This window comes from Phyllopteryx taeniolatus, chromosome 12 (assembly GCF_024500385.1).
Source record: "Phyllopteryx taeniolatus isolate TA_2022b chromosome 12, UOR_Ptae_1.2, whole genome shotgun sequence".
Lineage (NCBI taxonomy): Eukaryota > Metazoa > Chordata > Actinopteri > Syngnathiformes > Syngnathidae > Phyllopteryx > Phyllopteryx taeniolatus.
Window position 1 is genome coordinate 11,833,005 of NC_084513.1, and position 24,895 is coordinate 11,857,899.

The following is a 24,895-nucleotide window of genomic DNA, read 5'->3' on the forward strand; positions in this document are numbered from 1 at the left end:
ATTAGAGATTTGAGAATAGCATTTTAACCTCTTGCTCCACCCTGTATCCTTAAACGTAATAGTCTCTCCTACAGCATGCTCTGACAGAGTGTACATATTGTTTTTGCCTGTGAATAAAATCTAGCTTTCTTGGCTTCAGTCTCTGTGGAGCCCCGAGCTGTGCGAGGCAACCGACGTGGGTGCGGAGTTGGCGACAACTCAGAGCAGCATCCCGGATAAATGCGCTTTCTGCCACGCCGTGGTTCCTCAGGAGCAAATGAACAGCCACCTCTACTCACATTTCTCTCCTAAGGATGAAACCCACCGCTGACTTTGGACCGCCACGGCCAGAGACTTCATGTAAGCGTGGCAAAGCATGTTCACTGTGCAGGACACTGCAATGAGACTTGAATTGTTTTTATTTAATATGGAAAAATTGAATGGTACAGTCCCCATATATTTCTCTTTTTCTAATACAGCTGAGGTTTTACCATGATGCATAACGAGGAAATAAAGCCAACAATGAGTCTTTTATTATAAGGTGGAACAAAGTGTCATCATTTAGTTTTTATATTTTGAAATACAATTTGCATTAAAAAGAAAATGTATATAATTTGTAATTTAAAAAAAACAAAAACATTTTTGCTCTATATCCTAGATTGGGTGTCAAACTCATTTTTATTGCGGGCCACATTGTAGTTATGGTTTCCCTCAGAGGGCTGTTACAGTATGTCTGAATCCATGTACAGTAAATGTATCATGTCCTTATGTATCATTGCATACTGGATAAAATGCTTGCAAAATCTCCATGTTATTAAAAGTGAAAACAATTTACAAATTTGTTAGGGATTTTAACAAAAGACACGAAGCACTCGTAGATTCGCATGATTTGATTTCGTAAGCCACATGAAAGGATGTGGTGGGTTGGATCTGCCCTGGCGTTTGACACCTGTGTCCTGTAACATTCCCACATGTTGCATAAAGTGGTTTGACATGCCAACAATACGCATTGAACCAGCAGAATTTAGTAATGTATAAAAGATGGCCATGAAATCCTTAACAATTCTGTGCCAACCTAAGCTGAGATCCCTACTTGAATAGTCAATAATATTGCTGGACCAGCCTGGAAACAATTACCAGCGGTTCTACTGTTAATGTTCATTACGTTCAAAGGACCACCAAATCAATCAATTAAAAAAATAAAAATAAAATCTCATATGTCAAGGTACCCCTGTGTAACAAAATGACTGCCAAACAACAAAAAGTACAGGATTCCTCGCTTTATGGTACCGACACATGCGGTTACAAATAGTGTGCAACAATGCTATAAGAATACGTCATCGCATAAGAAAAGAAGGCAAGCTTGCTTACTGACAAACTTGCAGTTGACTTTTTCTGGTTTCATATTTAGGGCCAAGAAGTACTTTTTGTTATATAAATATTTACTGTACTGATGACTTTACTGCTGTGTTAGCGTAGTACTGATAGACGACGGCGTGTTCTGACTTAAGCACACATTCAGGTTACTTTGCCATCGGAAACGAGGACGTCTTGTTCGGCTTTTTAAATCATACTGAAGTTAACAGTTCTCTGCTATATTAGGGTTTACTCACACTTTCTAACCATGCCTGACTTAGGCGCCATTCCTGTCCTACTACTTAGTTTTTCTGTTTATTTCTAATGTGCAAGGTGGCGCCATTCCTGTCCTACTACCTAGGTTTTCTGTTTATTTCTATTGTGCAAGGTGCCAGTCATCGTTAATAACCAGCAAGCAAAAACTGCATTACAGTGTGTTCATGACAAATTGTGCCACACCCTGACCCACTTCCCCCTGTAAACATGCCAGGGAAGGGGAAGTGTACTAAATCTGAGTAAGGATCAGAGTAGTCACACAAGCAAAATGTATCAGACTTTAGATGTCAAGGGGACCCAGGCACAGTTTGCCAAGTGTGAGTCCACGTCTAATGTGAGAAATGGAAAATTTCAGAGGGAGGGAAAGGAACCTCAATCAGCTATATGCGGAACGTCACGTGACAGGTTAGCGGACCTCCTGTGTATGCTGCGATAATGAGTATAACAACAGGTTGATGAAGGGATGGTTTGAAGCTGAGCTTGGTCAAATTTTGTTTTCTTTATGGCTGGCTGATGTCTTCAGACAAAAGCTAAATACGTTTAGTGATACAAATATGATGTGATATACAGTATGTGAACACAAACAAAGCCTAAACAACGGATATCATCATCTTTGGTATCTCTTGAAGATATTATGCAAAACAAAAGACATTTTAGATGTTTAAAGTTTGCTTTGTCCAGGTCTCTGGGTTCTAGGGTTCTGCCATTTAGCTGTGCCAGAAGGAAGTGCTTTCACCTGTTTGGTCAAATGCAGAAGTTGGTCGCGCATATACCGGATTGTTCCATACATAATAGTTCAACCGTATGTTAGCTAATCATTCAAGTATGGTGGAAGGATTCACCACCTGCAAACCTGTTGTTTAAATTATCTCAGTAATGTGAAGCAGGTGTTGGTCGACCACACTGCTGTTTTTCCGAAACATTTCCAAGTTTGCGGCCATTTAAGAAGTTAATATGCCATGTGCTCATTAGACACACAAATTGGTTGGAGTCCTTAACGACACACATCAGGCTCAAACCCGCCGTTCATTTAGCTCAATTACGATCTCATTTGCAAGCTCCTGCTTGTATATGCTACATATTCTCCTCACTATATTTATTTGACAGCTGAGTATTAGATTGGCGTTCGAGCTCTGCATGTAGCACATATTGATTGCCATGGCAATGCTGTCGTCTTTGGCCTTATGCATATATGTTTACAGTATTGCTTTGCATATCACTGTTTGCTTTTTGAGGAAAGATGAACACTGTATTGGAATACATTCTGATGCAGATGCATACTCCTGATGCAAAGTAAGATGTAAATGAAATTAAATGCATGTTAAAATCCTTATAAATGATATTTATTTTTTAACTACATCGGATATAAAAAGTTTGCACTCAAAAATGAGACCAAGAGAAATAATTTTCAAACTTTTTCCACCACTAATGTATGACTTGTACAACTCGATGGGGGAAAAATAATCTAAAAAAATATAGATGAACAACTGAGATACTGTGGTTGCACAAGTGTGCACACCCTCTTCTAGCTGGTAATGTGGCTGTTTAGAATTAACCAATCACATTCAACTCATGTTAAGTCAGCACACCTGCCAACTTATAAAGTTCCTCTGAGTAACCCCCCGAAGGTTCTGATGTTCTAGTAGGGTTTCCAGTAGTAGCCTAAAGGTTTTATGCTACCACTTACTGGTATTTGGAATGGTTGATAATTCCTTCTTGAAAAATCCAGTTGGAGAAAAACAGCCCCAAAGCGACCACCATGCGTCACTGTAGTATGATTTTCTTTTGGTGATGAGCAGTGTTGCGTTTGTACCAAACATTTCATTTTTAATAATGGCCAAAATGTTCAAATTTGGTTTAAAATGTTTGTAAATACACCTTTGAAGTTGAAATCTCCCAAACACATATGGGGAAAATATGTTCTAGTCCAGTGAACCCAAGGCCGAGGGAATTCTCCAACAGTTCCAAATACTAGTCAGTGTTAGCACAAAACCTTCAGGCTTCTGATAGCAAGAAAGAAAATGTCAGGAAAAGCCCACTACAACAGCTGAACTTTATTTTGGGGTTCATCAATGGCACTTCAAATGGTGGCAGCTGTCTGCTGACTCCCACATAACATGAGTTTGAATGTGATTGGTTAATCTAAACACAGCCACACCCCAGTTAAAAAACATTTGTGCTTCCACATTATTATTATTTTTTTTAGTTTCCTCTCTTGAAAACACTTAAAAACAAATTTCAATTGAGTTGTACAGGGTATAGGTCACAGAAATAGTGGAAAAGGTTTTAAAATGACCCATCTTGTTCTCATTTTTTAAATATCACAAAAACCTGGCATTTGAACAGGGGTGTCTTGACTTTTTTTAAATCTATAAGCTCTTTTTATGTATTTGCACAGAGAACTGTGATTTATGAATATCTCTGGAAACCGCATTTATTCATTTATCATGCCAAACATTACATGTTTATTAGTGCATTTTAATGACACACCACATCATTTTAGATTTTACAGCACAGCATGGACAGTTCGTGTTGCTGGAGGTGAATGAGGAGGGGGGGTTGTCTGGCAAATACAGATCCCTAATGATCCTTTCTGGTTAAGCTGTGAAGAGTTGAACATCGTGCAGCCTACACGCTTTTCTCTCTGGGAGCATGAACAGCTGCTGGCTCATAATTACGTTGTCATTCATTGTTTGGAAGTGGAAACTACTACTGACAGCTTGTATTATTATATTTGGTTTATTATTATTATTTTTTTTAATGCTGACCTGCATAGCTAGTTTCCCATGTGTGGAGAAGTTGAACTTTAGTGTCATAGTTTTTGTTGTTGGAAACATTTTATCACGCAGGTTTAATTTCAAAATGCATGCTGCGGAAGACACTGGACATTTGAGAAAATAATATAAAATAAGATGCTCACTCAAAAAGATGTAAGATATGGATTGAGGTGGATATGTAGCGGCCTGAGTGATTACAAGGTGTCAAAATTGCCAGGAGCAAGAAGGTGAAAGCAATCAGGGGTGAGAAGATTGCAGCATTCGTGAGGAGCAACTAATTATCCAAGTCATTTGTGGCGAGAAGCATTTGAGGCAGCTCGAGACCACTGACTGGTGACAGATTGGTGCGGAGGAAAAGGGGAGGTGTTAGAACAATGGAGCCCAGCTCCCCATCATTACTGCACGCTAATCAGCAGTGCTGCCGCACCACCAGTCGGTGCTGCAGACAGTTCGGGGGACGGGGACGTCAGCCTGGAGGCCAGCGATGAGAGGGCGGAAAGTGACACTACTGGCGCACAGCCACTGCTTGTTTAGTTCACATGCACACATCCTAGGCCTGCAGTCTTCATTCTTTACACGCGGCACATTATATTGGATTGATTACGTCAATTACAAGAAATTGTAGGTTCCTCAAATAACATTTATACTACAGATTGTAATCAATGAAGCTTTTGACAATAATCATCAGAATTGGAAAGAGTACTAAAATATTATATGAAAAAGTAAAGTAACTAAGAGCCAACTCATAGCCAGAGTTACTTGGTTACATTTTAATTGGGGGGTCTGGTATGGTGCAAAAAGTATAGCATAGACCAGTATGTTAACTTGTGTCAGGATTTCATAGAGATTCTACAAAAATAAAAATTAGGATTCATTTGGTAGAAAATGCACTGTACTGTGCCACATCGTTTTGCATTAGTGGTGCAACAAATTATAGATTAATAAACAACTAAGCAGTTATCAAAATGATCGATAGCTAATCGATTATCAGAATAAGTGGCAACTGTTTTGATAATTGATTAATTGTCGAACCTTGTTTAACTTAAAATCGTTCAAATCCTCGAGATTCCAGCCTCTCAAGAGTGAATATTCTCGGATGTGTCTATATTTGTGTTTAATTAAAATAATAATACATACATAATAATCTGCTCTTGCTCTGGAAATCACTGATCAACATTTTTAGCTATTTTTTTACTTGTACCGAACCAGTGACTGAATCAATCCATCAATTTGAAATAATGTCTTATTTGTGAAAAAAGGATACAAATTTAAAGTTTTTTTTATTCAATTTATCAGTTAATAGTTGAAATGATTAAAATAATCGGTAGATGCAGCCCTACTGTGCGTGCATTTTCTATTATTACATTGTTAAAGTGTAACACCCCAAAATGTCAAATGTACATTATACACTGAGACATTCTGTAGTGAAAACCTAAATAAATAAAATGAAAAAATTGTAAAATTACCATACTACACATTGTAAATCAACCTCTCTTGTCTGCCTCTGTTAATGCAAAAGCAAGTTTGCAATTGGTTAGCAAAATCCTGTAATCATGAGCAGCATTTTGTTCTCAAATTTCTGTTCAGTATCAATTTCTTATCATTGTCCTTCTATAGCACCACATGCTCTTTTTCAAATTTAAAATCCATCTTTTAACTGTGTTAATTGCTTCAGAAGTTAACAAATGAACCACCGCATTGGTTACTTTAAACAATTAACCCTCCATTTGAGTTCAGAGGGATTGTTGAATCCAGTGGAAACCAAATAGAGAGCTAGCAAGTGGATCGGGGTCTCCTAGCTTGTGTGCCCTCTTCACATCAGTGTCATGGAGATAATTAACAACTTAGGAGAAAAGCATATTCCTCTGTCTGTGCCCAGGTCACCTTTGGCATGAGCGGGTGCCAACTCGCATGGCGACGTGAGCCGAGAGCATCGCCTCACGGTCATCTTGCAGCGCGACGGGCTCCTTAGTGTTCGAATAAACGTGTTGAAGCCGTGTTTGCCTCTGCTAAGTCTCACAACGTCCACCCCCTCCATTGAGGAGCACGTTGTTTTGGGATGAGTCTTGGAGCAAAAGATTTGGCAGTCACAGCTAGTGATGACAGAGACAGTGGTGCGATCGCACCCACAACCCCAAAGGACAATCACATTTCAGGCGGGTGTTCAGTACACATGCAGTGCAAAGGATGCCATTTGTTTAAAACGAGGACTGTTTTTTTTTTTTTTTTTAGGTTTACCAGGGGGGTCTTGGACATGCACACCTACCAGCCGCCTCATTTGGTCATTCTACTGAGGTGGTACACAATTTGTGACATGTAAGAAAAATTGAAGAACTTGAATCATTTTGTTGAAAATATGTTAGTAACATTTCTTTGAAGTATACCAGTTACATTTAGGGGTTCATGGGATAAAAACATACATAGTTTACAAAATATGACCATTATTTGACCAGTGGTCGCTTGTAACACTGACTCTAGATATGAACATGGAAAGCTGTTTATTGCATGAAAACCTTGGGAATTTTTCACACAAATACTAGGGTTAGAGTAGGTTCATGAAGCAATTTATGTTCTTAACTTGTTAATGCACCGCAAAGTATTGAGTAAAAACATTTACTTAGGGCAAATATAGATGTGTGTAACATTGACTAAAAATACAACATGGCAAATGAAGGACCTGAATACTAACGGGTATAAGTGAATAAATTCAGTGGATATCAGAACTTAATAATAGGACTAGTGAATTTTTCGATATCAGTTTCCTTACTTGGTATGATACCCTTCACAATTAGACCATCAACTTGAAGCATGAACGTTGACATGTTCCATCACTTGCCATTGTTAACTTCCAATTCAATCATTTCACCAACTATCCATCCATTTTCGGAGCCGCTTCTCCTCACTAGGGTCGCGGGCGTGCTGGAGCCTATCCCAGCTGTCATCGGGCAGGAGGCGGGGTACACCCTGAACTGGTTGCCAGCCAATCGCAGGGCACATAGAAACAAACAACCATTCGCACTCACAGTCATGCCTACGGGCAATTTAGAGTCTCCAATTAATGCATGTTTTTGGGATGTGGGAGGAAACCGGAGTGCCCGGAGAAAACCAACGCAGGCACGGGGAGAACATGCAAACTCCACACAGGCGGGGCCGGGGATTGAACCCGGGTCCTCAGAACTGTGAGGCTGACGCTCTAACCAGTCGTCCACCGTGCCGCCATTTCACCAACTATGTTTATCTAATTGTTTGTACATGATAATGTAAAGTCAACATTTTAGATTATAAGGACCATTAAGGTTGTTTTTATTTTTATTCAGGTTTCACTATTGCAGAGAAAACAAGCTTTTTGTGAGAAGAAACAAGCAGAACAGGGACTTTGACGCTGATATATTATGTTTGTGAAACTTCCAACTATGAAACAACAAAAACAAGACTGAGAAAGTGGTTTTGATGGCAAAATGTATTTTCAGATATACAACTAAGAAATGTGCCATTAGTGACGCCGACTCACCGCATGGCATGAGTTGAACGTCAGTGGCTTCTTTAGATGGCGTTCGCCATTCACTCCATGATCTCTATCATCCCTTCTCATGATCGTGGCACACACTTTCTACTACCTACCGTGACACACATTCTGTTTATACCATGCATATACAGTACATAACCCTGTTCGAGTGTGAGGTGCCTAAAGTTTTCTTATTTCCAACCTGATGCCATTTCTGTCCCTCACAATTGATGTGACAACCCAAGATTCACCCTTTAATTTTTATCTTCTACTCAAAAGCTGTGCTGATCTCAGATCCAAAGCAATTGAACACCGCCATCTACAGGGATCTGTTAGTCATTATAGTGGTTTACAAACCTGAAATTCACAGACAAGCTGAGCAAGACCCTCTTCCGTGTTTGCCCATTGAAAACTGTATTTGACAAATATATACGTTGGTGGCAGTAAACGTTTGAATTGAAGTTAGTGAATGAGTTAAACTATTATATATTTATGAGAGCGAGTGACCTAACTTACTGCATCTTTTCTTTTTTTTTTCTTTTTTTCCTTTTACTTGCAAGTGCAAACTTGATTAATCAATATTCCTCAGCAGGCTTTAGGCTGTTTATTGCCACACTCAACTGAAGGTTACTGTCAAACTAGACAAAACAAAGACAATCCATTGAGCGAGACTATGCGGAACATCACATGAGCAAACCCAGAAAATGGGATAGCTGACTTCCTGTGTATGCTATGCTAACGAGCATGATTACATGATTGTTTGAAGCTGAATTTGCCAAACCTTTTCTTTATGCCTGGTGTCTTCGGACAAAAGGTAAATACATGTATATAATTACTTTATACATATATGATATACATAAAGCCTACACATCGAATATTGCCATATTTGGTGCTTCTGAGGTGATATCTTGTTTAAAAAAAAAGACATTGTCAATGTTTAAAGGTCCTACAGTTGCTATGTAATGGTCCCCTTTGTCATTCACCTGAACCGGGAGGAAGTGCTTAGACCCATTTTTCCAAATTCGTAAGTAGGTTGCGCATATACCGGATTACGCGTTGTGTATTTGAAAAAAAAAAACTACATAGCCTCAGCTAATTTAATACTAGCATGCAGCACAATGGGAAAGGCCATAGGCACACTGACTAACAATTAGCATCTATGTTGCGGTGTTGTTACCCTTTTAAGCAAGGGTTATCTTAACACAAACAGTGCAGCAACACAGAAGAGAGAGAGACAGATAATACAACAATAATCACAGGCTTATATTCTTTATCCTCTGGGAAGAACAACTAATATTGGCGTGCTGAGTAGTCTGCAGGTGGCCAAGGCACGCACGCAAGAATGAGCAGCACAATTTGAATTGAAGGAGAGAGGGTGACAAATACTGTTTAGTTCTTTTTAACTGTATTTAATTATGTCATTATGAGTTTATAAAGTAAAATATAGAGAGCTATGTTTCTCATTAAAAATGAGTCACATTATTTTGGAGGGGAGGCTGTCATGGATTAATGACATTTTCATTAATTTCAATGGAGAAAAATGACTTGAGATACTTGTTTTGAGTTGGCCACGGAACTAATTAAACTCATATCGCGAGGCACCACTGCATTACATTTTGGTTACTTCATTTATCTCCCCTAGAAACATCTCCCAGAATGATTCAGTGCAATTCTACCTTCAAAACGTAACCCAATATTTGTTTTAATACTTGGTAAATTAGATGAAATGGTCATGTGCTGTACATAAAGAAGCATACAATGTGAGTGTATTGAGCTGCCAATTTTAGCACCCCTCAAAATACCTGTCAATATGTCGGCAGGCTGGTATTTCATTGTAGTTAAGTACGTGAGAGGTGCGCATGCGGATGTTTGCTGGATGGCACCTTGCAATTTTAGGGTTAAGGCAGCATGTAAGAATCCATTCTCGATTTAACGACCTAGCCTTGCCGGGCGAGGACGACGGGTAACATGCTCTTGACTTGTACTAAATTTGCCAATTAACACCTCTGATAACAGGCTACCTCTGAACAGCACCAGTCCAGAGAGGGGCTGAGCATTTTGTTGTCTGATCTTTTAATGATAAACCTTGTGATGTCCTTATTTCCTCCCTTCCTTCCAGATTCATCACGTTTTCCTGGATAAATCTGCAAGGATTTTGCTTTGTGGCTATATGAGCTGTGTCGCAATTGACAATTAGACTGGCCGTGATGTTGGACATATTTTCTTTCTCCTCATGCCTCTTGAATCCTTATGCGCTGGTTGGGCAGTCTATTTTTTGCACATGTCCATATGGTCATGTGCAGCTTCAATTAAGCACATGGCTGCTGTGAGAGGAACACCATGCTCAATTTGCTGTGTCCTCTCTTATTGTTGTCATGCTTGAGAAATACAACATAACAGCACTGTCCTCAATAGATGAGTCTTGAAAGACCAGTCGCTTTTCAAATGAGGCCCCCCTCCTCCCATTGCAGTCACCCCTCTGGTGCCGCACATGCTTATCAGCCTCCCAAACAACACCTAGTGCAGGTGTGAATATTCAAATCCCCAGTGAAAATCACAGTGGGCTTTCTTTGGTTGTCCTCAGAGGCCCCTTACATGCTGCAGCCTTAGGGCCGCCATGCTGCTGGCTAACGGCAACTTGCAGAAACACCTTTTGGCTAAGTGTAAGGTGGACGTCCGCTAACCAAATGTGCTTAATGACTAATGAAGCAATTCTCAATTGAAACCAGGACCTAATTGAAAAAGGGCCTACTAATGGTACAACCTGTGTGTTGTCCAATAAAATCTCAATGCTAAAATTTTGAGTTTAACAATTATGCGCGAAGAATAAATGAGTATTAAATTAAATACGCAACATATTAAAGGGCTGCATTTTTGATTGATTGTACAATTGAGTGATTTCTTTAATAACTCAGGAGAGCGTACAATTATCCTATTTAGATCCATATATATATATATATATTACAAATTTGGAAAACTACCGCAATATCAATGCCAGTTTCGGTAGCCCTACTATTGCGTTTTGCATTGTCTGTTAGCATTAAGCTTGCTGACTTTTTTTTTAATGTGGTTTGATTAAATAAACAACATGAAGCAAGCATTTTAGTGTTTCCCAACCTTCATGTGCCACAGCCGCCTGAGAAGATGAAACTATAATTCCCCCCCTGCCCCAAAAAAAGAAATTGCGTGCTCATACTGTACAGACCCAAAGACAGAAGCTTCACTCATTTACAAAAAATATATATATATAGAAATAAAAGCCAAATACTGCATTTGGCTTCTTTTTTTTTTTTTGGTAAAATTGTTCACTTCATGCTCCTTGTTGTGAATTGCTTGGCCACCATTTAGCGCTCGCAACGCAAAACAAAAAATTAGCCGCGCAACGGACCATGCTTTCGTCTGTATGGAGATCGCATACAATCCAAGAGCTGTTTTCCATTTTACTGTGTGGCAGCTTTACAATGTTAATACAGTTGTACCTCAACTTGTTTTTTCCCACGCGTCATATGTGCCGTCACTCAAACAATTTAGTTTTTTTTCTTGTGGTGAGTTGCGAGTAAAAATTTTAGTTACTTTCTTGACCACACGCATATAGATTTGCTATTTTAAGTATTGAGCAGGTTTAACATTTACTATTGTCGACCCTGACTGTTTTCCGAGCAGTTCGGGGAAGGAAAATCACTCTTAACACAACCCCGCACCGCAAGATAATTGGTCAGGATAATCATTTAGAGACCTCCGATAATCAGGCCTTCGCTGACTTTGTCAGACTGGGGGAGATGTTCAAATTCGGCCTGATTATCAGTAGAAGAAGAAGAATCACTTTTTATTGTTGTGAACATGCATGCATGCACACAAAATTTGTTCTCTGCATTTAACCCATCACAGTGAACACCTACACATGTTAGTGGAACACACTGGAGCAGGGGGCAGCATTTCGGGGTATCGGTGTCTTGCTCAAGGACATCACAGCCGTGAGTCCGGGGGATGTTGGCGGATGGTCCAGTCGGGGTCTTGAGCCCAGGTCCCCCACGGTGGCAGGCGATCAGCTTAACCATTGGGCCACGGCTGTATGCGTGTACACAGCTTTAGAAGATGACAGACTACTACTACCAATAAAAGGATTTTATCACTTGCATGGAATTATGCTGTGAAACAAATACAACTTGACTGGAAGTCATGCCAATCAAAATATGCCATTTTGAAGACAGATTCAGGCGGACAAAATGATATCAGTGTGAATGCAATGCTGAAACCTTTGCGGATTCTTCAAACACTGGAGAAGAAGGATTAGTCAATTCAATAGTTGGATGGCGTGGCTGAGAAGACTCACAAGGTTCTAGTATCCTGCCTCTGAAGCCGACCACCTTGGTGTCACATCTTGATAGCGACGTGAGATGTGTTCTACTCAGATATTCAGTGTGAAGAAACCATCTGGCTTGACGAGAGCTGAATGTCATCCTGGCAGGCCACTTTTATCTAACTGACACCTCGCAGATTTAGTGGGAGGAGAACCTTTCTGTCTTGTGTTAGAATGAGACGACACGGCTCAGGATTCTACAGCTCTGAACGCTGCAATACGACTTCTCCTAAAATCCCTGAGTTCCATTCGCCTCCGTTAAGAACCAGTTCAACATATTGTGCCGTTTGGTCATCCTAGGTAGTGAGACGTATCACGTTTTGTGTTGTTCTGGCGGAATCTGTGAAAATGGCACGTCGTATGTAATGCGCCCGCTTGCTGCTGGTCTTGCCAATTCCCAGAAGATTAGTACATCCTGTGCCAATGCTCACACTCTCTCTTTGTCCTTGTGATTTAATTGAGGATTCTGCATCAGATTGCTTTCTTTTGAGCGATCTAGCTGTCCAGCGCTTGATTTGACTCGACTATCGAACAGCCGGCTGTTTAATGAGGACCAATGCAAGAGCTGCATCAAAATTCTTTACAACGCCTAATGCTCAATTTTTAATGCTCTCAAAGTTGTTCGTGAGCTATTATTGTAGCCATCTACAGTGCTTAACACATTTATTTGACCACCACCCAGTGTAAGGTTTATGCCACAGCTGCCCTAAATGGTCAGCATCGGTTAGTATGTTTATGGAATGGTTAATACATCAGTATGTAGAAGCTCTAACCCAAATGATATTTTAACACTCTCATATAATTATTATGGCTATATATGAATTTTGAAATGTTTTATTTTTAAATTGACAAAATAGCTAAGGAAATTATTATTTCTTGATGAGATGTGAAATTATAGTTATGTACTTACATTCATGAAGAGAAAAATGAGTTTTAGTGATTGGTTGAATGCTATGCTTGATTAATTTGTGACTTCTCCGACAAGCTTGGTGAACCCAACTTTGGTTAAAGCAAATGTGTTAAGAAGCACAGTATGGCAATGGTGTACAATGACAAGTTGTTTTCCCCTTAATATTGTAGTTAGTTCTATGAGAGTTAAAATATTAGAAAAGACCCTCAGTATGATTCAATACAAAAAAAATGACTTCAAATTCCAACCATAACAATAAACTTATGTTTAAACTAGAAGTTATTGGCTGTGAACCAGGCATCCACCAATTGTTTGGTCCTGTACTTTAAATGACATCGATGCCATTTTGAAGTGAATTACCAGTTTTGTACTGTGAAGTACTGTCACAAACAAATTTTCAGCGGGATGATAATGAAATAACTATGAATCTAATCTTATCCATCTATTTTCTATACCGCTTGTATACATTTGTACACTCTATACACAACGTCATGGGTGAGTAGTTGAGGGTAAACCCAGGATGGGTTGCTAGTAAATCACAGTGAATCCATCCAATGCAAAAAGAAAAATTAAAATACCATACCTTTTGGAATGTTTCAATCAAGACTGAGCCTTACTGGAGCTCAATAGATTCCAAACTGTGGACATACCAAAGTAGATTTGTTCACGTGCACGTCTAAGCAGGTTATTTGTTTATTTATTTATTTTTAAATCAATAAATGTCTGATTTGACAGTGAACAGAACCAAACTAAACTCGTGTTTTTTTTCTTTCTTCTTCTTCTTCTTCTTCTTCACTTGTGTACAAAACAAATTGGCTGCATATTTTGTTCACACCTTGTGTAACCTGGGGATAGCTAGCGCACTTGTCCCTCGTCATACCTGTGACAACAAGCTGCAAAGTGCTCCCCGTGCCCTAATCTGCAATGTACTGTAGAGACCCGCTGCTGCAGCTACGTTCTCGTTTTCTTTTTCCTTAGTTGCTGTCTGTGGAAAGCCTTTTGAGTATTCATTGGATATCCTCGATATCCAGCTTAAGGTCCATGTGTCCATGTGCTAGTACACTCTTTGTTCCCTGTAGAACAAAGTAGAACAGCCCTCCACGTCCGTGTACCGTTTTATTTTCACCTCAACACTCAAAGGTGTTTTTGAAATCTGTTTTAATTTTCTAACCAATAAGGATACTAGTGACAATAGCATTCGTATGTTCTCCTTGTACCTGTCCAGTGAATATTCATCGCCAAAGATTTAGAATTTTAATATATTTTATTAACTCAATAGTGTAGATTTGAGAAAAAAATAATTCCTGCGCTCGATAGTCCTCAAACTCCTTCTTGAGGATTATTATCTAATCCTAGTGAACTATCTCAATGCTTTTACTGTAATTGAGAAGCACATTAATCAACATTTAATGTAGTTTACCTTTTCAACCGCTTTAATAGTCATATCTTCAGCACTCTCCACTTATTCTCAACTGCAATCTCCTCAGCTGACACTGACAGCAGTGCTACTGCTGCCAACCACATTTGGCTCTTGCTGTTGTCGCTGATGGTTACGCACATTCAGTGTCACTGTTAGAAAGGTTGAAAACTGCGTAAAAAAAAAAAAAAGTGTCATGTTTGTCTCAAAAATGAATGCATGTGCCCGCTGATCTGCAAACGCACCAACAAGTCACAAGCAGAAGTGAATATTTACAAATGAAAGTCATGATAAATGCACACACAACATTAAGAAACATAAATCACGGATATATTTGTGGATTTCAAAAGATCGTGTAAATCACGGATATATTTGTGGAATAATTTTGAGACAAACCTCTCCTCATACCCTTCCACACACACACTCAAAAACAACACATTGGCTTTCAATTAGGACCAATAAAGGCCCACTGATCTCGAAATGGCAGTCTGATTGGGATTTTAGCATCAACAGATGGTCAGTGGATGGTTTTAAATGAGTAACACCACTGCCTGCTTTTGGCGTAGTACACTAGTGTCTCGGCATATCTGCCCCTGTGAATGATGTCACCATGATAGCTGCGGCTCAGGAGGGATAAGAGCTACTCATTGCTACTCACCAGTCCCGGCGGCCCTGGGACATCCCTGTCTGGCTGCATTATTCAACAATACTCCTTACCTCTCCAAAGCATGAGGGAGGGACTGTTCAATATTTGAAGGATATATCAGGTTTTTTTGTTTGTTTTTTTTATTGAAAGTGTATAGATGAAGATAGTGGTGGGGGAGTGGGAGACGTTGCCAGCTGGTGCAGCTTGGACGGTCACCAAGGCAAGTTGCCGAGTTTGTCGAACTGATCCGCCGGACTTGGCAGTCTCACTGGGGGAACGTTGTAGACAAGCGGGCTTGCTCGAGCGCCTTTTTGTTTTGTGCAACTATAGGAATTGATGGATCATTGATTGTTTCACTCTTACCGCTATGAGCGCATTTGACGTTTTGCACCTAACGGCTAATTCAGTCAGACATACATACAGTGAGCTTGACCGCCTGATTGCAGTTCTTCGTTCGCGCTGGGCGGCACTGAGCTCTACTGGAAGAGATGCTGCAAAGTAATTTTCGTTGTTTCCACAGAACGGAGAAATATTTGCCTTTGGGTATTGGTGTACACTGTTTGTATGTGTTGCTGCCCCGTATGGGTTAAAGTAGCAGTTGAAGGTTTATGATTACGGCATCCTAATTTCTGTTGGCCTCTCTGGCATTTCGCATTATTACCATTAAGCTAGTTGAATTTTGTTCAATGAAATTATGTGATTCAGTTGAACAGTTTGATGTTTAAATACTGTTTAATTATGCTTCATTTTTGTCAGTTTTACAGTAAACTGCAAGTGGGAGTGACTTATTTGAAGAGTGGTGCGAGCGGGAGTCTTTTCATGTCCTCAAAGTGATGTTATACGATAGTCTCGTCATTTCTTGACAGTGACAGAGGTGAGAACAGGTGGTTAGGAATACTTTAAAAAACTGTAGGTTTAAGTGTGTTTAATGAGTTTAAAGTATGTAAAGCTTGTTGGAAGTGTACAAGTATTTAAAAAAAAAACTTTTTATATGGTCTCTGCTGTGGGTCAGGAAGGTATCACACGCGATAAATAAGGTTTCACTGTACAGTAGATTTGTTCCAGCAGTGCAATTTTTTTGTAAACTGTTTTACTTTGCCAAGAGTAAATCTTGGCCAGGAATAAAGTAGGTCGTCGGTTTACGGCACGACTGCCATGCCACATTTCGAGTCGACGAACAATGGACTAGTTTTTCGCAGTGTCTTAATAATATGTCATCAGCGGCACATGAAGGCACGTTCAGTCACCACCGTACTTTTTCCATTCGATTGTTTTATATTCATGGGCTAGAAGGAGTTTTTGTATGAATATTTAATGTAATTATGATGAGACTACGGCACGTTCCGACTTCCGTACAAATTCAGGTTAGGTGTCTGCTGTAGAAACGGAACTCTGAGGTAAACCGAGGACACCATGTAAAGACCCGACCTCACGCTAAACGACATTTAGTATGCTGTCTGTGCAAGCACTGCACCCAATGTAAAATTAGCAATGATGCTAATGCTTAAACAAAGGATGTCCTGGCTGAGCGATGCAGGGTCTCCATGGCAACAATAGCACATGTTTTTCTCCTTTTATTTCAAGATTGGAATGATTGTGAAGCTGTTAATCAGGGGTTAGGTTTTTTCCCCCCAATATTATTCTTCTGGCTTGTTCTGAATTTAATTTATAACGAAATTTCCATGTTTTTAATCCACTCATTGATACCATACCAGACAGTGTGCCAGAAAGTACTATTTCATTTCAAAATGTATAAAAGTGCTAATATATTGTATTTTAAATTCAAGACCCAAATTGCTCCAGAATGAGTGCTCAGACCCTGACAAACAGGACTGCGTATCGATCCGTCAGCCTCTGATGACACTGTCATGTCACTTTTGTATTTAAGTGTTATCTTGTTATCGTCAAATTATCAAGATGTCAGATCTGGAAGAGGCCCGCACACGTGATGTTGCTTGGTCTCCAGCTGTTTCCACAGATGTCTGCTTCTGCAGCTTTAGATGCAAAAGCTGATATTTTTTCCCATTCGTTCTGCACGTTTCATAATATAGTCATTAATCACGCTCATGGAATATCCAAATTGTCCAAATATAATGCTGTAAGCCTTTTTTTTTCTTTTTTTTTTAAGTTGTCCCTCAGTTACAGTCCACAAAAGTCCACAGTATATAGTATACAGTATATGCTAATGGGTTGGAAGGATTATTTAGTTTATTTTTTAAAATTATTTTATTGACACCAAGTCTTACATTAAAGCAGTAATTTTCAAACTTTTTACATCAAGTTCAATCAAAAACAAGGCAGATTTTATTTTTAAAATGAAGCCACTAACATATACTGTACACAGTTTGCACATTACTTATATGTATTAAAATTTAAAAACTGTACTTAAATGTTCAAAAACAAACAGTTGATTAAATGGAAATTATAGTACTTAAAAGTTAAATGCAACAGAACTGTACTAAATGTACTGTATATGAAAAGTAAAAAAGGTACTGCATTTAAAAAAAAAAAAAAAAGAAGTTTAAACAGGCTGCATATGTACTGTACAGTAGCTACAACATTGTATTCAATATGTTTGATTGTATTTCATGTTTTAAATGTTGAATGTTTCTATTTTATTCAGTAATTATTTCCCGTACCACAAGAGAAAGCCCACGTATCACTTGTGCTACTCGCACCCCACTCACTGCATTAGACACTTTTATATTTGGTGCCGCAATCGGTCATAAGGTCAATGCCATCGTTCTGAATTGATCTTAAATGCTGTTACATATGTTACCTACCAATACCTCCCTATTGTTACGTAATATGTGTATTTTATCTTTTTTTTTTTTTGGGGTCATTCGTACTCCCTTGGATATACGAAAGCAACAGTGGAGTCAACGTAATCAGAGGCTCAGGGGCAGCTCGAGTGCAAATTATGTCAAAACAGACAGCGTTAGCATCTTAACAGCTGAGGTTAAAAGAATCCAGCTTTGTAGTGAAGGATTGCAAACATATTATTTAAAAAATTTTTTTTTTACCAAAGATGTCTTTCGAGTGTGAAAATTTGAAAGCAAATTTGCTCTATTGTGTGTTCTCACGGAAATGTAGTCCGAGCAATTACAAAAACGAATACAGTAATCCTCGCACATTTACAAAGTTTTTCTTTGTTTTGTGCTTTCTTTGAAGATGCCTCAAGACTGCATCAACACAGTCTAAATAGGAAAGTAGTACAGTCTGTCTGAGGAAGTAAGTTTAGGTGATACACCTCAACGAAGAGACAATCGTATGTCAGAGAGGAGCCAAGTTTAGCCTGGGTTGTTACAGAGAGTCTTTGCCACAAAGGGTGCTTTATTTTAAAATTAAAATAAAAATCATCCATTAACCATTTATTTTAAAGGGTAATGTAAGATGAGTTTGAAATGCTGAAGTAAATTTTTAAGCAAAGTTTCACTTTGATTCTGCATTTTCTTGTATCATCCTAAGTTATTTTAAGAAATTCTAATGCACCCACAGTATTGCATCATGAGCTGCATTTGAAGATTTCATATTTTCCACATATTGCATGTCTTATTTAAACCTGGGGCAGGATAGAGTTTAGTGGTTCGCGTGTCTGTCTTACAGTTGAGAGATTCAGCGTACGAATCTTGGCTGCGGCCTTCTTGTGTGGCGTTTGCATGATGTCTGTGTGGGGTTTCCCTCCAAGACATTCCAAAAACATGCATGTTGGGTTCACTGAAGACGCACCAGAGGGCAAGCGATATAGAAAATTGATGGATCGTCCTAGTCGTACATCCTCTGTAGGGTTTGCTTGTTCTTCTCGGAGATGCTGCAGGCCATATGTACAATGCATGCTGGGTATTGTGCACGCTGCAGCCAGAAGTTCACACGTCCTGCCGAGGCTGCAAATTTATTAGCTTGTTCCTTCAGCTTTCCGATCAAATCATCACCAGTGTTATTGTTACAAAAAGCTGTGGAAGCTAATCCATCCCAAATTTGTCAGGACACAACTCAGTTTGTTTGCGAGTGAATCGTGTCACATTTATTTCTTTTCTCAACTTGGAACGCTGTGCCCCTCCCAGTAGAATTCCACACTGATCATTAACCTTTCCTTTGGTTTCTTCCCTTGCCTGGTCACATTTCTTCTCGATTTGCTTCCTGGCCCCCATATGCCACTTTCCTATTTCCTGCCTGCAGGCAGCAGGGACTAGCTCTATTATCACCTTCCTAGAGCTGTCTTTGAATGTGAGAGGCAATTCCATTTCACTCTCAGCCATGGGGAGGAGGACGAGGGGGAGGAGAAGAAAGAAACACATGACAGAGTGCACAGAAATTGGTAGATGGTCACTTCTTTATATTTGAGCACGACACTACTTGGCTTTTTTGATTGAAGAATTAAGTTTTTTTTTTTTTTTTTTTTGAACAAAGTACAGTGAACCCCCGTTCATTGTGGGGCATAAATTCCAGACCTACCTGCGATAGGTGAAATCCATGACATAGAGAGAGCATATCAAGTTAAATAAAATCAATCAATCAATAAATAAAGCTCTTACCCATCTCTCCTGCTTTAAACACACTATTGTATAACATTACTTTGAGGAAATGAAGACTCTTGCCTTTACAGTTCTCAAAATAAGAGGCAAAGTGTCCTTGCTTGACGGTGTCTGTCACTTCCACTTGCTGTTTATTGTAAAATTAACATTTAATTGAACAGATATTTGAACACAAACAGTGTAGCAGCTCATGTAGACAGACAATGTAACAATATTAGCATGCATCTAATCTTTATGCTCTGTGAAGAATGATTGATTACTGAGCAGCTGATGACGTCTATGTGTACAATGTATCTGGATGTCTGCATTTTAGAGCCCCTAGGTAGCCAAGGCTTGCACTCTATATGAAGCAGCACAGTATCCATTGAATTGAAGCAAAAAAATGTGGCAAGGACTGTTTCATTTCTTTACATTCTATTTGTTTTATACCGTACAATATTATAGAGAGCATCTTATTAAAGGGGGAGTCAGGAACAGATGAATGGCATTTTTCATTCATTTTAGTTGGGAAAGATGATTTGAGATCCAAGTGTTTTGAGTTACGAGCATGTTCACGGAATATATTAAACTTGTATCTCAAGGCATCATTGTAATGCGTAACGCCATAGACGTGTTAACCAAGAATTAGCACCGTTACATTAATTCTTAACCTTCAACAACTGCTCCTTTGACACACACGGAACAGCAACGTATACAAACGGAGCATACAGCAATACTCCGATGTATTTAATCACTACTACCCGGCATGTTACGGTACAACGTCATCCTACACTGAAATACTGAAAAACTCTTACATTTGTTTGCAAACTATAAAAATCCATACGACAAATGATCGCTTAAATATCTGCGATACAGCAAAGGTGCGAACAATGTTTGAACTCCAAAAGAAGAGAAAAGGTTCAGAGCTGTGCCCTCTGCCAATTTGTTTATTGTCAACTCGGTTCAAAGTCCTCCTCCTGAAATATTTACAATGCTAAAGCAGCTATATTACACTGCTGTGAAGCTGTGCTAAACATGTTGAGGATGTCTCTAATGCTTCCATTCTCAAGTGTGTTCTCTCCATTTTGCGGCATTTGACTCCAAGCCTATGTTATTTTTGGGGCTTTCCCTTTGGTCTTGTCCTCTCCTTGCTTTTTATCGGCATCTTGTTCTTCGGGAGCACTCGGGCTCTCGACAATATTGCCACGGCATAAATTAAACATGTGTTACGTGGAGTGATAATCTGCAGGCCTCTCTATTTTCACGCTGCATTCCCAATGAGCTGCGGGTTGGCCTGGTGTTGTTGCCTGTGATTTTAATGATGATTATTCTTGTAACGCGACAGCCGCCCGCTTGATCCTGCTCTCCTTTCAATATTTCCCTTTTTTTCCTCGTTATTTTAAGAACTGGGCGCTTTGTCATGGACATAATGAAGATATAAAGAAGCGACTGATCCAAGAAGACATCTTGTGATTAAAACCTCATTGTTTTTTGTTTTTTTTCCCCCCCTACAATTTTGGAATTGTGAAAATTTTAACCCCAGACAATAATTGTCATGACATTATATTCAAAATAATAAGCAGTACCTTGATGGGTTCAAATTGTTCTGTGACCACACTTAACTCAATTGTGATGAATGTACTTACTGTAGTATTCGTGTGTTGGTACCTTTAGGGGTGAGGCCTAGTGACTGACATCAGGAGTAACTAAGAACTGTATTAACTATTTTCTTTGTGGTTTTGATTGGCTGCTAAAAATTGCATGGTTATGCTACTTTATAATGAGCTATGTGTTGTCAATTTTGACTTAAAGGGAACAAATGATCCAGAATTGAATTTTTCTTGGTTTGTATTAAAATCGTTGGGTCTCTGGAGTGAATGCCCCCCACATTCAAATGAGAAAATAAGCAACCGTTTTTTTTTTATCTGCCTTTTTTTTTTGCGTGTGTACTTTATGTACAGTATATAGTTTGTTAAGTTTAACTAGTGGTGGCGTTGCGAGCATTACACTTGTACAAAAATCAGGACGTGCCAGTGTTTGTACCCCACCGCAGATGCACTGTCTACGAAAATTTGAGTACCACATACGTCTTAGTCTTTGCAAGTTTTCAGCACTTATCTTCAAACGTATAATATATTGAGAAACATCTCTGAATTCAAGAATGACAGATACCTTCTACTAAGACACCAAAGAGCTATTTTAAACTATGTAAAAATACATAATGTTTCCTTTAAATGACCAAATATGGCTTCTTGCTCTATAAAGGGTTGCAATGGCAAAAAGAAAAGGTAAAATACATCATGAAAACTAGTCCTGTCATAAAAGGTTGCAAAATGACAGGACCTCAAAGCAATCCAATTTGAATATTGCACTTATTATGAATTAGCTTAACAGAAAAATTCTAAATGTGCATGAAGGTGGGATGACATTCATACACAAAAACAAAAAAAAAAACATAGTTCTTTTTGTTTGGAAGTTTTAGCTTTGATGTTGCACGGGAAACCTCAGAGGAGTCCCATGGCAGTGAGTGCACACACTTCATGGCATGGCTACTCTTAAAATGCAACTGATGTCACTGATAAATAATTTCCATGTTACAAACATCATCCCCCCCCACAATCACGGCGATCCGCTGATATTCATTTGGCATAAGTCAGTTTCATTCCGCCGCGCTTTTCATCAGAAATGGCCTGAAAAGAAGAGTTGTGTGAATTTTTCATGCTGAGGGCTTACTGGGGACAGTGGCTGTGTTCTTCATTCGCAGACGCCTGACGACGCATGGCAGCAGAAATAACAAATTGGTCACAAACCCCAGCCGCACTCCCCGGGTCACACGGCCTCGTTAAATTTTAAAGGGCAACGGCAACAATCCCAACAGTTGATAAAAGGTCAGGAGACAGCGATAAAAAGACGTTTTTAAGGCACATTGGGCCTACATTTTCACTGTGCGTGATTTTTTTTAAATTTTTTTTTTTTAGATGCACAGTCTGCAAATCAGTCTTGGCTTTGGGCTCGCAGACACCACATTGCAGTGTTTCACACGTGTTACTTCGCTGTAGTTGGTGTGAGACAAAATTCACACAGGTCTCAGTGTGTGTCTGTTAATGGGATTCTTCAGATGAAGATGCTACGACAGTATCGCAGTTAAAAAAAAAATCAGGTCAGGCTACATTCATATGGACAGCAATGACTGCATAACCCAGTTGTTGACGTTAATCTTAATTTAATTTAGGCTGTAAATTTCTCATGAGAATTTTTTGAGCGAATGTACACTACTCACAAAAAAGGTTAGAGATATTGGGCCTCTCGGGGAAATTTCAGGATGAACCTAAAATGCGCTATAACCTTAACAGCTTAATTGAAACTTTTGAAAGCCCATGTCCAAATGTTCAATGTTTCTGTACTTTTTGAACAACTTGCTGTTCTCTAACAAGGAGCTGAAAGACAACAGGTATTTGATCCCTGAAAATTTCCCAAAGTATCCATGCCTTTCTGTTAATCTTTCTCTCAATGTGCCACATTTTTTTTCATCTTTCTGGTAACACTAAGCTCAGTGTCGACTTGCCTGGGAGACCATCCTGTTTGATGTTGAGGTACTGTTGATCAAATGTTAGGAGCCATCTTGGTCTCATGATGTCAAATGATGAAGAGGACTGTTTAAATACCAATTCTAATTGAACTAGGAAATGTATTGATCTATTCATTGATCAAACACGTTGTGAATGTAGCAAAACATTTGCAATTGTGCAGAAAGCACTTTGACGTTGAAGAGTTAGACAAGCATTCAAAAGTTTAGAGAAGATCAAATTAGGTTCACCTGTCGAGTTTATATTTCATTTTAGGTTCATCCTGAAATTTAACCCGAAAGCCCAATATCCCTAATTTTTCCGATTAGTGTATGCTTGAAAAGGGAGGGGGGAAAATGTGTCTAGCCCAGGGTTGGGCAAACTTTCATTTTTAAATTGACAGCTGGCCAGCTCATTTGTAACCAATTATTGAATGTGATACATGAGAAAAGAAAATCATAAATGCATTTCAATTGATCAATTTTAGGGGGGAAAATAGCTACATTAATTCAAATATTGCAGAACTCTAAATGAGTACATGCTCACTGGGCTGGATTTAAGAATGGAGAAGGCCCGATTTTGCCCAACCCTGGCCTAGTGCCATTTTTAATGTTCTCCCACTACAGGTGAACACTCTCTCCAGCACAGGTTTAAATATGTTTTTTTCTTAGCACGCTTGAATTCCCACTGAACAGCAGCATCACCTGCGCTGAGGTTAATTTGCCGACAGCTTTGTGGTAAAGCACTGATGGCGTGGCTGTGCATTGGCTTGAGTCCTTAAAGGACAACCGGTATAATGAGCAGGTGTGGGAGGGCACTTGTGCGTACGGACGCGTGTCGCGCGTGTCCAGGGAGGACTGCTAATGAGACTTTAAAACCCACAACTGCCCACTCCGCCCCTTTGCAGGCTTCCAGCTGTCCTTTCCGAAAGAGAGCACGCCTGATTCCCTTTGACACACAGGGGCAAGCGCCACGTCACGGGATTAGTCAAACAACTTAATTAAACACTTCACACGCATCGGATAATGTCCTCGAATCAAAGATCTAAGAAAAAAGGGGATATTTCTTTCCTTTCACTTTGATTTATTGACGGAAATTGCAATGTGACATGTGGCAAACAACATATAAATAACTTAAGGGCCATCTTAAATGCATTCCCATGAAATTTTTAGTGCCACTGTAATATAAGCCACTACCTGTCATGAATTCCAAATAACCTTGGCTCTACCCTCTTAGTCCGGGCCCACTGTGCCTCATTCCTTATTACTGGCCTGACAAGGAAATGTTTACCCATCCGACAAGAGACATGCCATTCCGCAGTTGCAAAAAAAAAAAAAAAAAAAAAAAAAGCAATTTCACCTGACTTGGGTAGCGCATCCTGTGTCCCCCACTGTATCCTTGCTGGCTATAATTTTGTTGTCATTTGGTGTCCTGTCATCATATCATTGAAGTGACAGTAGTGGGCATTAGGTAAAGTCCCCGAGCTGGTGCTCACTTTCAGCCCTTTTTCTCTCCTTGTCATTCACATTGATTAGATTAGACCCAGGTGGACCGCAAATTCCTTTGGCACAACAGCAATCACAATAATA

At 39.4% G+C, this 24,895-nt stretch overlaps 1 protein-coding gene across 8 annotated transcripts in view; it reads left to right on the top strand.

The window, feature by feature from the left end:
- Nucleotides 1–24,895, top strand: part of tank (TRAF family member-associated NFKB activator) — an 83,435-nt gene that overhangs the window by 56,137 nt on the left and 2,403 nt on the right. For 6 of the 8 annotated variants that reach the window (XM_061793075.1, XM_061793077.1, XM_061793078.1 and 3 more), the window contains exon 8: nt 140–629. In XM_061793075.1, the coding sequence (XP_061649059.1) occupies nt 140–310 (171 nt within the window). In that variant the 3' untranslated portion in view covers nt 311–629. Of the gene's footprint in view, nt 1–139; nt 630–6,620; nt 7,112–24,895 lie in introns of those variants that run through there. The other 2 variants (XR_009791204.1, XM_061793073.1) reach the window with 2 other exon arrangements.